Source organism: Pristiophorus japonicus, chromosome 9 (assembly GCF_044704955.1).
Source record: "Pristiophorus japonicus isolate sPriJap1 chromosome 9, sPriJap1.hap1, whole genome shotgun sequence".
In the NCBI taxonomy this organism is placed as follows: domain Eukaryota; kingdom Metazoa; phylum Chordata; class Chondrichthyes; family Pristiophoridae; genus Pristiophorus; species Pristiophorus japonicus.
The window spans coordinates 79,552,446-79,568,593 of NC_091985.1; the positions used below are offsets into that span (position 1 = coordinate 79,552,446).

The window sequence follows — 16,148 nt, forward strand, 5'->3', positions numbered from 1 at the left end:
AGCACCGGGTCCTGGCTAGTCCAGGTCCTGATCTGGCAAGCCGTGATGGGTGACCCCTCGCTCTCAAAAGCATCCATTACAAGAAGCAAGTCTGCGGATTGCGCCATTTCCACCCCGGTGGTGGGCAATGGCAACCGACTGAGGGCGTCAGCGCAGTTCTCAGTGCCTGGTCTGTGGCGGATTACAGAGTCATACGCAGATAATGTTAGCGCCTATCTTTGGATGCGGGACGAAGCATTGGTGTTAATACCTTTGCTTTCTGAGAGCAGTGAAGTAAGCGGTTTGTGGTTGGTTTCGAGCTTGAACCGGAGACCAAATAGGTATTGGTGCATTTTCTTAACCCCGTATACACATGCTAATGCTTCTTTCTCAACTATACTGTAGGCTCTTTCAGCCTTAGATAAACTTCTGGACGCATATGCAACCGGTTGCAGTTTGCCTGAAACATTTGCTTGCTGTAACACACAACCGATCCTGTATGACGAAACATCACAAGCTAGTACTAAGCGTTTACATGGGTCATACAATACAAGTAACTTGTTAGAGCATAGCAGGTTTCTGGCCTTATTAAAGGCTGTCTCTGGAGATTTACCCCAAACCCAGTCGTCACCCTTGCGTAGCAATAAATGCAAGGGTTCTAGCAAAGTGCTAAAAGTTACCAAAATAGTTGAGTCTCAGGAACGAACGCAGCTCCGTCACATTCTGTGGTCTGGGTGCATTCATGATGACCTCCGTCTTGGAGTCCGTGGGTCTAATGCCGTCTGCCGCAATCTTTCTCCCCAGAAATTCGACCTCTGGCGCCAGGAAAACACACTTGGAGCATTTCAGCCTGAGTCCCACTCTGTACAGTCGCTTTAGAACCTCTTCCCGGTTGTGTAAGTGTTCGGTGGTGTTGTGACCAGTGATCAAGATGTCGTCTTGAAACACCACGGTGCATGGAACCGATTTCAGCAGACTCTCCATGTTCCTCTGGAAGATGGCCTCAGCCGAGCGAGTCCCAAAGGGGAATCTGTGGTACACGAACAGTCCTTTGTGCGTATTGATGCACTTCAATTTCTTTGACGATTCAGCCAGCTCCTGTGTCATGTAAGCAGAGGTTAGATCTAGCTTGGTGAATGACTTTCCTCCTGCTAGCATTGCGAATAGGTCCTCCGCTTTAGGTAGTGGGTACTGGTCCTGTAACGAGACTTGGTTGATCGTTACCTTGTAGTCCCCGAAGATTCTGACCATCCCATCGCTCTTTAGCACTGGCACGATTGGAGTGGCCCATTCGTTGAACTTGACTGGCGATATGATTCCCTCTCGTTGAAGTCTGTCCAGCTCGATCTCGACTTTCTCTCGCATCATATATGGGACTGCTCGGGCCTTGTGATGAAGGGCCGTGCCCCAGGAACAAGATGTATCTGCACCTTGACACCTGTGAAGTTGCCGATGCCTGGCTCAAATAACGCCGGGAATTTGTTTAGCACTTGGGCACACGAGGCGTCATCCACCGAAGACAGTGCTTTGATGTCATCCCAGTTCCATCGGATCTTTCCTAGCCAGCTTCTGCTGAACAGCGTTGGGCCATCGCGTGGTATAATCCATAGTGGTAAATCAGGCACCATTCCGTCGTACGATACTTTCACTGCCGCACTGTAGATAACAGGTATGAGATCTTTGGTTCTTTGTGTGAATCGGGCTCAGTTTTGTGCCTTGTTGCCCCACAGTTTCTCAAAAGCCTTTTGGCTCATGATTGATTGACTCGCCCCTGTGTCCAATTCCATGGAGCCTGGAATGCCGTTAAGTTTAACTTTTAACATTATCGGAGGGCTTTTGATGGTGAAGGTGTGTACCCCATACACTTCCTCTTCATCCTCAGGTTGAGTTGCCTCTTCTGCTCGTTCAACGTGATCAACACTGGATCGGTCGTCCTCTGCTGACTCTGCCACCTGGTGAGTCGGAGGTCATTTGCACATTCACTGGAGGTGCCCCATTGTTCCACAGCCCTTGCACACATAGTACTTGAATCGACATTGATGGGCTCTATGACTGCTCCTGCAGTGCCAGCATTCACACCCCAGAGCGGCCTCTGAGTCACCCTAGGCCTGGCCTCTGTGGTCGTGTAGGCTCTGCCATATACAGTTCTGCCTGCTGAAGGCATTATTTTATGCATAGTACTTGCCGGTGAGCTTCGATGCTGTGAAGATATCTGTTTCGTGTTGTCGCTCGTGGATATGAAAGCGTGGGCTATCGTGATGGCCTTGCTCAGATCTAGGGATTCGGCAGACAACAGTTTGTGAAGAATGACCTCGTGGCCGATTCCAAGCATGAAAAAGTCCCGCAACATTTCCCCCAAAGATCCGGCAAATTCGTACTGTCCCGCAAGGCGGCTTAGGTCAGCGACAAAGCTCGCCACGTTCTGGCCCTCAGAGCGATGGTGCATGTAAAAGCGATACCTGGCCATTAGGATGCTCTCCTTCGGCTTGAGGTGTTCCCGAACCAGTGTACACAGCTCTGTGTAAGCCTTGTCCGTTGGTTTGACCGGTGCCAGCAGATTTTTGACGAGGCCATATATTGAAGACCCACATACGGTGAGAAGTATCGCCCTGTGCTTGACCGCTGGCTCTGCCGTGTCCAGCTCGTTGGCCACGAAGTACTGGTCGAGACACTCAACGAAGGCTTCCCATTCTTCACTCTCATCAAATCTCAAGAATACCAATGGCAGCCATTACCATGTGAAAGTTCGTGATCTATAACTCGTCGCCAATTATTATGTTCAGAATAACTCCACAAGACTGTGTTGTAAGCTCAAAGCATTGTGATCTTGGTCTCTTTAATGTAACTCCAAAGTGAGTAAGCAGTGTGGTGGATTGCGCTTTATACCTGCTTGCCCAGGGTGCACAGGTGACCCTTAGGTCTCCCACAGGTGTGCCCCCTGATGGCAAGTCTTACACATTGGTGAGGTTTGCAAATATAACAACTAGGTTTCGAAAAATCCCATTCACAAAAAAATTATACCAAAGAATATGAGAACAAAAATGTGCATTTCCTTCTTATTTTTCTGTCTCTTAATTCTCTGTTTTCACTATTTGAGGTTTTCGTGGTACAGGTGCAGCGTTCAGAATCCAGAACCCTTGGGACCGAGGCCGTTCCGGATTCCATGTTTTTCCGGACCTTGGAACGTCTTTCTGATGTCACGAATCTGGAAACACCCGAGCCCAGGTTTGGGTATTTCCGGATTTCGGAACGTTAGAACGGGGGTGGGGTGGGGGGCGGGGGGGTGCTAGCCGAGGAGTTGTTTGGGCTGCTGGCCCAGTCAGTGAGGTCATCGGGCGGGGCCCAACCGCCAAGGAGTTGTTTGGGCGGGCCGCCCTGCTGAGGAAGTGTTCGGGCAGGGCCCTGTTGCAGCGGAGCTAGTCGGGCGAGGCCCTGCTGCAGTGGAGCTATTCGGGCGGGCCCCGTAGCGGAGGAGGTGTTCGGGCATGGAGGCCCCGAGGTAAGGGCAGTGGCGGTGAGGCGAGGCCTGAGGTCAGGCAGCGGCGGGAACGCGGGGGTGGCAGGGTCGGCGGGTCCGGATTCCGGAACATTTTACGGATTCCGGACGACCCTGCCACCAATCGGTCCGGATTCCGGAACATTCCAGATTCTGGAATTCTGGATTTTGGACGCTGCACCTGTATTTTTTTTAGGAGCATCATTGGTCTTCCTACGCATGTCATAAGCCTTATTTCTCTTACCAGCTGTGGTGTTCTAATTTGTTCCCTCCTCAGAACTTCTATTGTTGACTTAGGCCTTCCTTTTCAAATACACGATATCCATGGTCTACAACAAGTGACTTAATGCCCTTTAATGTTGGTATTCTACCCTCAGTGAAGTGTTCAGCACTTTTGTTGAGAAGAGATGAGAAAACAATTGAGCCATAAAGCAACAAACCATAGAATGAACAGGATTAAAGGAAGAAAAACGGCAAAAGTTTAGAGGAGAAAAGGAATTTATAGAAGTGAGAAAGACAAATTTCAGAGAACAAAGTGGGAGATTTTAAAAGAATCAAAAAAGAAAATATGGCGATGAAAATAAAAGAATAGAAATACAGTACGAAGAAAGCAGGGCCATGAATCAGCAAAGTAGAAACAAAAGCATTAAAGAACAGTAAGAATAGTAAGTTGATAATCTGCAAGACAATTATAAGACTGCACATATATTGGTACTTTAGCATCAGTGCAAAACAGTTTTGTGGTGTGCATCAATGTGAAAATGCCAGCAGAACTCCAGAGTCAGGATCCCAGTGTTGTGAGCCCCTCCAGAAGCCCATTTCCTTACTGTTCAGGCTGCTCATTGAGTGGATTATAACGAGACCACATGGCTGGCATCTGTTGTGAACACTCGGCAATTCTTTTCTTTGAATATCTGCAGGTTTACTTCTTTCTCACTAGTTAAGATTGCAGGATTCATTGAGGGGAGGATTGGGTGGGACCACAGCAGAAGTGCCGTTTCAGAAAGGGAACAGGAGTTCAAGGACCTTGCAGCACGGACAGTTAGTAATCAGAAATCATGCTCTGGACCCTTAGCTGCACATCTACTGGCAACCACAATCTATTACAATATAATTAAAGTAGCACTCCTGCTACTTTGGTCGAGCCACTGTTTAATATATTGGTGGGCTGGACGGGGTGCAGCTGTGTGTTGCTGCCACCTTCTGTATGAGCAGGTTTCTTGAACAGCATTGGTGCACTGAGAAATGCAATAAACTTATTAACTTCTGTCATGACGACTGATGTGGAGAGAGATGAGTTTCACTGAGTTAGAAGTGTACATTCAGGAGATAAAACTATTCCCTTCATTGCAGGGAGGGATAAGAGTGCATTGTGTACTTGTTAAAAAAATTAATAAAGTATACTACAATGGTAAATATCTTCTCATTTTAAACCTGTTCTTTTGAGTACTAGATTATTAAACTAGGATTTCATAAACTAGAACAATCAAAGGCTGAAAAGAATAACAAGAAAGAAACAAAATAAAGATCAGAAAGGAAGAAAACAAAAAGAATGAAAGGGAAGATTAAGGAGAACAATATTGATATAAATATAAGGGTTTACATATTTTTCTTCCCTCTTTGTTTCACCCATCAGGCAGCACCCCACCACCATGCCCATTTCCCTTTGATAATCCGTATTTGAATATCATTACTCAGGACTGCACCAGCGCAGAAGAGTATTAACAGATTGCTATGTTATTTCTGCTGCTATTAGCATGGTGGTGCTGCTTTCTTAAACAAAATATTGCATGTGTGAGACTTACTAAATTGAAGGTAATTGACCTTGACTGAAAGTTCAAAGATCAAGTCCATCAGTTTTCCAGCCCAGCTTTAATTTGGCGAAAGAGTCCACATGAAGTTTCTTGTTTCTTTTCAATCACATATCTCATGATTTTACTTTTGAGTTCAAGATTTTTTAAATGACTAAATTCAGCATTGCTCACATATTTTTGCACCCTTTATTGCCCACCGGATTCAGTACACACAGCATCATTATCAAATTACTTTCAATCACTGTCCTTAATTAAAAATTGACAATTACCTTCAGTGTGCAGGATGTAGGCATCCTGATCAGGTGTGATGGAATAAGCAAACATTTTAATTTTTGATATGAAAGGAAAGTGGGTCAGAGCTGTCAGATGGGCTGCAACAAGACAGGTTGCTTATCCCCATTGTACCCAATGTGTGGAAAAATAATACTGACAGCTGTCCATCTTTTTAAAAAAAAACAACTGGAGTTCTAAAATTTGACTGATGTCACAGTTTTCTGGCTCCTGCTTATGCTATCTGATCATTCTCCTGGGAATATCTCTATTTAATCCTCTCCCCATTGGCTGTGCTCCATTTCCGAAAGGTAAGCTAATACTTTATTTTCGGTTCATTTGCTTTAGTCCATGATACACACTACTGCTGTTGGAATAAGGTGGAGACAATTGGAAGTAGAACCTAGAAAGGCCAATGAATACAGGAAATGAAGGAACATTTTTGCAAAGCAACAGGAAATGAAACAAAATAAAACACAGAGGTGGAAAACCTGTGAAGGAAGAAAATTCAGAGTGCAAAAGTTTGATGTATAATTTTATATATTTCCACTTCATCAACAATGGCCTCCATCTTTTAGAATTACTATTATAGGAACCGGAAGGAAATCCCGAGCAAAAAAAGGCACGTGGCCCATTAAGTCTGTTCCATCAAGAGCCCATGTATTCTATCATGGACTTTCCTTTTATCCATCTGCTGATTCCCTTCTTTAGGGAATTCCAAATTCTATCCCCTAGTTTCTCTAAACAAAATCAAATCGTGCTTTTAATATCTCTACCCCATCGTATTCTTTTCAGTGGCTTTCCTTTGAAACAGGCAAGATTTTCTGTGTTGGCTAAACTGTTAGAATAATCTGTAGCTATAATGTGCAGACTTCCTATATAGACAGTTGGCATGTTGACGATAGCATTGCTAATATTGCAATTCTAGAAGCAACAATCAGGCAGGAATCAATTTTAATCCTACCCACCTGGGTGGGCAGTTAAAAACAAGCAAGTCTTGGAAATTGAACCTTTCTCATTGTCTCCATATTAACCTGCAGGGTTCTACAGGCAGATAAAACGCATACCTAAAGCAGGCAGGAGCCTTGTGAATTTATACAAATTGGGTCCTATTATGTCAATAGGACCCCAATGGCATCTTAAGCGGCGTCTGTGCAATGAAGCTGCCACGGCTTTCCTGCCAGTCTGAAGCAAGTCAGCACCTGGTGAGAAGGACAAAAGGTCCTCTGGATGAGTCAAAATATGTCCTATGTGGCACCAGAAGGAGCAAAAGTGTTCTGGGCCACACAGAAAGTCACAGTCTCCTTGCCCTGGACTCCCTGAGGATAACAATAAGTGACTTTGTTTAGCCATAAAGTAGGCAATGCATTTAAGCAGGGAACACTACTTCATATTCTGACATCTTTTTTGCTACATTTAACAAAGAAGAATTTCACCTCGTAGCTATCAGAACAAAGAGCTGGAACCATAAAGGTGTGCCAAATTATTATTTTTTAAATAGTGTCCTTCAAAGAGATGATAAAATCAAATTCTCTGCACTTTTCATAATAATGTTTCATATAAGCTCCCGACATAGCAGTTGATAAAGCCAAACACATCAGGAAACCCCAAGTTCAAGTTATGGTCGGTGCTGAGTTAGCTGAGAGCAGTGGTGAGGAATCAATAATTGCCTCAGTGCTCCTGAGCCATGGAAGCAGAAATCTGTTAAGGTTCCTGCTTCTGATCACTGGTCCCTGTTGCATTTGTGGATATTGGCTGAGGATCAGATCAGCATGGCTAAAATGTCCTTCACAATCAGACATCCTGTCAACATCCATAGTCTAGAATCACACATGAAGATTAGCCATTTGGATGAGGAACCAGAGGATGTCCAACTTTTGTGAATTGTAGTCTAGTAGAAGATGACACTTTCAGTAGAAGAAGGGGAGCTACTGAGCAAAACATTTTTTTTTAAGACAAATGGTTGGTAACGGGTGATCCAACTATAAAGATTGTACAAAGGACAGTTCATTCATCACATTTGGATACTGAAATTTGATTGAAAGATACTTTGGATTGTTGAGTTTGATGATATAGGAAAATCAGTGATGGGTGCAGTCTGCAGAGCATTGGAAGGACTGTATGAAAGTCGCCTGAAAACACCCTCACTATGGGGTCAAGTTTCGGCCTGAGTTGCTCCTATTTTTTTGGAGCAACTGGTTTAGAATGGAATATCTTCAAAATTGCAATTCTCGGCATTTAGTTTGCTCCAGTTCTAGTGAGTTAGAATAGTTTCATTTTAGAACAGATTTTTTTTTCAAAAGGGGGTGTGTCCAGCCACTTACGCCTATTTTGAAAGTTTAGGCAGCGAAAACTTACTCCAAACTAACTTAGAATGGAGTAAGTGAGATTTTTGTACGCTCAGAAAAACCTTGCCTACACTTAGAAAACAGGCGTATGGAAGAGAGATGGGAGGGAGGGGGGGGGGAAAGGGAAGTTTACAAACATGAAACACATCACTTTTACAAATAAAGAGCCATCATCAATAATAAATGATAAATAAATCAATAAATCAACCAATAAATCAATTAAAAAAATTAAAAAATCAATAAATAAAAAATTAAGTTTCTACTCACCGACTGCAGCACCGGGAGCCCTCCAACAGCGTGCTGGGACAGGCCCCCCCCCCCCCCCCCCCCCAGTGTGTCTCTCTCTGTCAGCGTCTCTCTCTCTCTGTCTGTCAGTGTGTGTGTGTCTCTCTCTCTCTCTCTGTCGGTGTCTCTCTCTGTCAGTGTCTCTCTCTCTGTCTGTCAGTGTCTATGTGTTTGACAGCGAGGGGAGGGGGCGGAGAGGAGACGGGGGTGGAGGGGAGAGGGAAAGGGGGGGAGAGGAGAGGGAAAGGGGGGAGAGGAGACGGAGGCGGGGGAGAGGGAGGGGGTAGAGGAGAGGGAGGGAGGGGGGTAGAGGAGAGGGAGGGAGGGGGGTAGAGGAGAGGGAGGGAGGGGAGGGGAGGAGAGGGATGGGGGAGAGGAGAAGGAGGGAGGGGGGGAGAGGAGAGGGAGGGAGGGGCGGGAGAGGAGAGGGAGGGAGGGAGGGAGGGGGGGGGAGGCTAAATGGGCCCGGCCAACGAGTAGAAGCCGGGCCCGCCCCAGCAAGATGCCACAGTCTATCTTGTCTGTCCTCATACCAAATACTAACTGAAGACTGAGTCAGCTAGCAGGTAATCTTGCTGCCACTAGATGTCATTATTGGAGCTATTTAGAAAGCACAGAATAAAAACATAACAAAAAGGTGAGAAAAGCCATTTAGCCCACTGAACTCGCCCTTAATACCCTAACTCTCTCAACCTAACATTCATTTTGAATGTCCTCAATTTTTTGGTTCTGCGATTCCACTTTGCAGATTATTCCATTATTTAGCATCCTTTAAACAAAAAAAATCTTCCCAATCATTTTCTAATTTCTTCTTTACTAATTTAGTGATGTTTTCAGGTTCTAATAGCTTGACTTACTGTGAAGTAATATTCTGGGTTTACGCTACCTTGAATAGTTCCTGCCTCCTGTTAAAGACTTTGCATTCCCTGGACATGAAAAGAGAAAAAATGTGCGGCTACCTGTGGTGTTTGATTTCTGTCCATTTTACATTGCCAAGGGATTTCCTGGGAGTCCCAAGTGGGAAGAATCACTTGTGCCTAAGGAAGAGCAAGAATGGAAATTATGCAGAGGCAGAGGACATGACGGTGCATCTTGACTTATTCTCCTGCCTCAACCTTCAGCAATTGAGTGCCCATAAGGAAGTGCACCTGCCTGAGAAGAAGTAGGCTTTAGTCTTGCACTCAACCCTGCTCAGATCATAGGCTCTGCAAGGAGAAAGCAGTAAGGATATGGAGGGCTCAAAAAGTTAGGTGCCTTTTTTACAGTTGTTCTTGGACAGAAGCCAGAAGAACATAAGAACATAAGAACATAAGAAATAGGAGCAGGAGTAGGCCATTTGGCCCCTCGAGCCTGCTCCGCCATTCAATAAGATCACAACTGATCTGATCACGGACTCAGCTCCACTTCCTTGCCCACTCCCCATAACCCTTTACTCCCTTATCGCTCAAAAATCTGTCTATCTCCGCCTTAAATATATTCAATGACCCAGCCTCCACAGCTCTCTGGGGCAGAGAATTCCATAGATTTACAACCCTCTGAGAAGAAATTTCTCCTCATCTCAGTTTTAAATGGGCAGCCGCTTATTCTAAGACTATGTCCCCCAGTTTTAGTTTCCGCTATGAGTGGAAATATCCTCTCTGCATCCAACTTGTCGAGCCCCCTCATTATCTTATAAGTTTCAATAAGATCACCTCTTATTCTTCTGAACTCCAATGTGTATAGGCTCAACCTATCCTCATAAGTCAACCCCTCATCTCCGGAATCAACTTAGTGAACCTTCTCTGAACAGCGTCCAATGCAAGTATATCCTTCCTTAAATACGGAGACCAAAACTGCCTGCAGTACTCCAGGTATGGCCTCACCAATACCCTGTACAGTTGTAGCAGGACTTCTCTGGTTTTAATACTCTCTCCCCCTTGCAATAAAGGCCAACATTCCATTTGCCTTCCTGATTACTTGCTGTACCTGTATACTAACTTTTTGTGTTTCATGCACAAGGACCCCCAGGTCTCTGTACTGCAGCACTTTGCAATTTTTCTCTATTTAAATTATAATTTGCTTTTCTATTATTTCTGCCAAAGTGGATAATCTCACATTGACCCACATTATACTCCATCTGCCAAATTTTTGCCCACTCACTTAGCCTGTCTATATCCCTTTGCAAATTTTTTGTGTCCTCCTCACAATTTGCTTTCCCACCCATCTTTGTATCATCAGAAAACTTGGCTACATTACACTTGATCCCTTCATCCAAGTCATTAATATGGATTATAAATAGTTGAGGACCCAGCACCAATCCCTGCGGCACCCCTCAAAGAACTCTAGCAAATTTGGCAAACATGATTTCCCTTTCAAAAAATCATGCTGACTCTGCTTGATTGAATCATGCTTTACCAAATGTCCCACTACTGCTTCCTTAATAATGGACTCCAGCATTTTCCCAATGACAGATGTTAGGCTAACTGGTCTATAGTTTCCTGCTTTTTGTCTGCCTTCTTTTTTAAATAGGGGCGTTACATTTGCGGTTTTCTAATCTGCTGGGACCGTTCCAGAATTCAGGGGATTTTGGTAGATTACAACCAATGCATCCACTATCTCTGCAGCCACTTCTCTTAAGACCCTAGGATGTAAGACATCAGGTCCAGGGGACTTGTCTGCCTTTAGTTCCATTATTTTAGCAAGTACTACTTCATTCGTGATAGTGATTGTATTAAGTGCCTCCCTCCCTTTAGCCCCTTGATTATCCACTATTGGGATGTTTTTAGTGTTTTCTACCGTGAAGACCGATACAAAGTTTTATGTTCAATGTCTCTGCCATTTCCCTGTTCTCCATTATTAATTCCCCAGTCTCATCCTCCAGGGGACCAACATTTACTTTAACCACTCTTTTCCTTTTTATGTACCTGTAGAAACTCTTACTATCTGTTTTTAAATTTCGTGCTAGTTTACTTTCATAATCTATCTTCCCTCTTGTAATCATTTTTTTAGTCGTTCTCTGCTGGCTTTTAAAAAATTCCCAATCCTCTGTCCTCCCACTAGTCTTGGCTACAGTGTATGCCTTTGTTTTCAATTTGATACCGTCCCTTATTTCCTTAATTAGCCACAGATGGTTATCCCTTCTCTTACAGTCTTTCCTTCTCATTGGGATATATTTTTGTAGTGACTTATGAAATATCTCCTTAAATGTCTGCCACTGCTCATCAACCATTCCATACTTTAGTCTATTTTCCCAATCTTCTTTAGCCAACTCTGCCCTCATACCTTTGTAGTCCCCTTTATTTAAGCTTAGGACACTGGTTTGAGATCCAGCTTTCTCTCCCTCCAACTGAATTTGAAATTCAGCCATATTATGGTCACTCATTCCTAGAGGATCTTTTACTGCGAGATAATTTATTAATCCTCATTACACAGTACTAGATCTCTGGTGACCATTAACCACTGTTGCAAACCTCAGATGTGTGAGCGTATTATCATATTCCTCATGAATTCAGGTGCTAGACCCTGCCAGACATACTGCTGGCGTTTAGTCAAATAAAACTTTGCAGCCTACCATCACAGAGGACTGGCCAGCTGCCTGCTGCTTGCCCAGTTGGGATCACCCAGCTCCTAAAGGCATTGGTTTACAGGGTTATCTGCAACCAAGTGAGAAGAAACCACCTGGAGTTATGATGCCCCCCTCCCCTCTTCTGGTCAATACTCAACTAATTGGTTGTAATGGGATTAAGCACTCACTACATTGACAGCAGCAACCAGGACCTCTTCATAAGTGCCCTAGTGAGCAGCATAACATATAAGATGTTTAAGTGTATTATCACCATCCTCCTGATCACAGCACAGACACACACCATACCCATTGGATATGGTTCCACCCAATGGAGATGTGGCGCTTCAGCAATAACTGCTTGCTTCTCTCCAACCCATTAATGGTAGATACCCAGCCCTGGATACAGTCCTTCCTGCAACTGTTTCCACTTTTTGCCATAAATGCACCTTTTGGCTTGGTCTTGATCAAAGGATGCCAAGGAATTCTGAACTATGAAAGAGTTGACTTGCGAAAAACGGAGTCATGCTTATTAGCCAATCAAATCATAGGACATTAGACTGGTTGTATCATTAAAGTGGCTAGGTTAAACTTGTGACATTTTTTGCAAAACATCTGGTTCTCAGATAGCTCATGAGTTAATGAGGTTACCCAGCAGAGCAGGCCCAACAAGAATGAGTTTTCTGATTGGTGGCAGCTTAGGGATTATGGGGTAAATGTGGTTTGAAATTTATTCACCTTTCCCATGTGGCACATGTTTGCAGTACCATTAGAGGGGTTTAGGAACAGGCTGTTAGTGTAGCATGAGAAGCGCTGCCATGGAATTGTTTTTTTTAACATGACCCACCGAGAAGCATCAGAAAAGTAATAGTATGCTGACATTCACTCTATTTAAAAACACATCTATTTGTGGACTCTTAATTCTGACAAATTGCATGAAAAGTAATAATGCTGCCCTTTAATCTGGATGAAATAGTCCTTTTGACTTCCCATGTAGCACAGTGGTACTTTGTTGTAATTCCTATGGTACCATTGTGAAAGTGTGCTGCAACGACATTTAATTTTTATCTATAGTCATTTGGTGGTGCTAACTTCTGCCTCATGCTGCCAAATAAAGTAGATATCTTAGTGCTGTGGAACTCAGGACTGTATTAGCCTGCCATCGACAGTGCAACTGAAGTATTGCAACAAATATGGAAAGTTCATGTACACATTGCTGTGGTGGGGTTGAAGAAAGAAACATATGGTTTATACATTAATTATTGTGGTTTTAAGATTTAAAACTATTACCAAAAATGGGATTGTCTTATAAATTAGTTCTTCTAACAGATGTCCATATGAGTTGCCATCACTATTTAAACTAATGCTGTCTGGGTGAATTTTGGTTGTATCTAAACATGGATTTGTGTATTTTAAGTCACTCACATTTTTTTGGTATGAAGAGTTTGTGGATATTGCCTATGTCAGCAACTCTCTGTTTTATTCTTTCAGGTACCGTCAGTGTGACCCAGCTGAGAAACACATTTACAGCACTGTCCCTGTGTTTGGCTCACACTATGGGATTGACAAACCAGGAGTGATTCGAGTAGGAGACCCTGTGTACATGATTGTTGAGCAGTAGGAGTGCTGTTTCTTCTGATAAATGATTACAAATTTAATGTCTTTACTTTTTGAGGCCCTTTGGATTACTGTGTCATTAATTGCTTGTAAAAGTAGTAAATTGAGGATTTAAAATGAAAGAGTTTTTCCAGCTCAATACTGCCTTAATCAGATAAAATAAAACTACTTGTTTAAAAATGAAATAGCAAATTATACTGGCCTATTTTATAAACTTTTATTGGCATGAAGCATTTAAATCATCCTTGAAAAGGATCAACCATTTTTATTAGGACTTCTCATTTTAAAAATCAGTTACAAGGAGTTAGTAACTTTAACATCTTTCATTTCTGTTCCCACATAAATTTTTTTCAGAGTTTTTTCTTAGATACACAATAAGTTTTAATGACCTCATTGGAGATTTGGCTTTAAGGATTTATGAAGCTGAAGGAGATTAACTAATCTAGTTAGTGACAAGCTCACTGAAGTACTTAAGGTCATTGACTTATCTCTGCCAATATTAATTCAGTTCCCTATCATTGTATCATTGTATTCAACTCCAGCTGCGGTGTTCTCCAATTCTATGCAGTGCATAGCAGTGTTACGTGCTTGTGTGTCTACATCCCAAACAGCTGAGAATGGATTTGGGTGGGGGGGAAGGGGTGATATTTCTATAATTTTAAAAGAAGTGAAAATAGCTGATGCAGTGGTACCGAATTGTGAAAGGGGAAAATAAGCCCTAAAAATAGGAAGTTCGACATGTATTGAGGTAATTCATTTATTATTATTGCCAAACTCTCACTGAAACAAAAAGCATTATTTCTGTGAACAGCAGTTGCTTAAAATGCTGAGCAACCACCTGCCTCCAAGTGCCTCTCAGACAGTTAGAAATCTACTATGTGCAAGGTGCTGGTTTTAAACCTCATGTTTCTCCCATTTGTCCTCTTTTAGTCAGTGACATACACCCACAGCTTGATTTTTTGTGCTTTAAAAAACTTGCATTTTTTTATTCTTTAGATTTTTCTGAATTTGCTACTTAAAGAAGCCCCTCCAATTCACAAGAAACCCGACCTTCTAATGATTTTCGCAGAGGGTGCATGTCATGTGCTGAAGGTGGTTTACATAGATTCTTTGTTCTGAGGCACTTCTCCCTGATGTATATTGTATTTTTATACTGCCATTTAGTGGTTCCAGCAGTCAATTAATTTTGGTAGTTTATTTCTCCCTGGAGTCAGTGCTGGATGTGCTCACTGACTGTACTAAGGACTAGATAAACAACTCGTGAGCAGTGGTTTACTGGGAAATAAACCACACTGTGATGTTGCGACTGCATAAACCTACTCAGACTTCAGTCTTGTGCATTGTCACATGGCTTCTGTTTTTAATTCTTTCTAGGACCTGTGGAGGCTTAATTTTTACTTGAAAGCTACTAAATAAGTTATCTAATTTTTTTATATGCTATCATTTGGATCTTATGTTGCACTTTTTTGTGGGTGAGGGAGCAGGTAGGACAGTGCCAATGCATGTTTTATAATAGTTATATCTTATTTTGCATATATGATTGAAGTGATAACAGAAATAAATCTAGGAAATGTGTGACAAAACAGACATATGTCTTTGAAGAAATTGTCTTATCGTAATACTCAGTTTTGGAGAATGCAATTTTTTGCATTCAGTGTTTAGTATCAGGCTGTCTTAGGTGAGGCATTGATATGGTTAGACAGTAGTAATATGGTCATGTTTTGGGTAGGAGATGACCATTGGTCTATCTAGTTTACCCTTCCAAACTTCCCATCAAGTTCTATACCTGATTCTGGAATTTAGCCCTGTATCCCCCTTTCATAATAATAAATAATTGAATCCTTTTTGAAGCCCTGTTACAGAATTCTGCCACCCTCTTACTAAAACAAAATACCTACATTTCCTGTTTTCCTTTGACAGCTTAACTTTAAATTGTGTCCTCTAGTCTGACACAACTTTCCTGGATCTAAATTTTCCATTATCTCTGAAATTTTTAAAGACCTCTTATTAAAAGTTCCCTCTAATCCTCCTCTTCTCAGGAGAGTACAGTTCCAGTTGGACAATCTTTTCTCATTACTCAGCCCTCTAATTTTAGGTAACAACCTATATCCCTCCTCTGACTGCATCCTGTTTTGTAATACTGAGATCAAAACTGAGCCCAGTACTCCAGATGATGTCTCACTAAGCCAAGATGCAACTTCAAAATCGCTTCCTTTGACTTATTCGCCTCTGAGTCAGAAGGTTGTGGGTTCAAGTTCCACTCCTTGAGACTTGAGCACAAAAATCTGGGCTGACACTCCAGTGTAGTACTGAGGGAGTGCTGCACCAACAGAGGTGCCATCTTTCGGAAGAGACGTTAAACCGAGGCCCCGTCTGCTCTCTAAGGTCAATTTCATGCCATTTCTCTGCTTGAATTTACAGTTCTCTCTTTCTTGTTTCTTGTCAGTGCATTTACAAATATTATTGGCCATTCCTTTTCCCTAATACCTTCCCTGAATGCGCTTTTCATCCATGTTAGTTTTACTTTTGTGTTTTGTTTTCAATTGATTTCTGGGATAAACTGCTTCTTTAGTGTAGAAATATCTCCTTAAAACTCTCCCATTTCTCCCCCCCACCCCCACATCTTTCCCTTTAAATAGTTTCTCCCCATTTTTTTCCTAGAACATTGCATTCCCTCAATGTCCGCTCTTCTGAAATCTTTATAGTTTTTTTTTAAACTGTTATGTCGTCTCCTTAATTCAACGTTAAAATTAATGGGGGTGAAATTGATCTTCAGCAGTTGTGCAAAACCGGCTAAA

The 16,148-nt window shown here is 42.6% G+C and overlaps 1 protein-coding gene across 1 annotated transcript in view; it reads left to right on the forward strand.

Moving 5' to 3' along the window:
* marc1 (mitochondrial amidoxime reducing component 1) overlaps positions 1-13,974 on the forward strand; it is a 74,540-nt gene extending 60,566 nt beyond the window's left edge. The window contains exon 7 of the mRNA XM_070889528.1: positions 13,225-13,974. Coding sequence (XP_070745629.1) covers positions 13,225-13,354 — 130 coding nt within the window. The 3' untranslated portion in view covers positions 13,355-13,974. The remainder of the gene's footprint in view (positions 1-13,224) is intronic.
* The last annotated feature ends 2,174 nt before the right edge of the window (positions 13,975-16,148 follow it).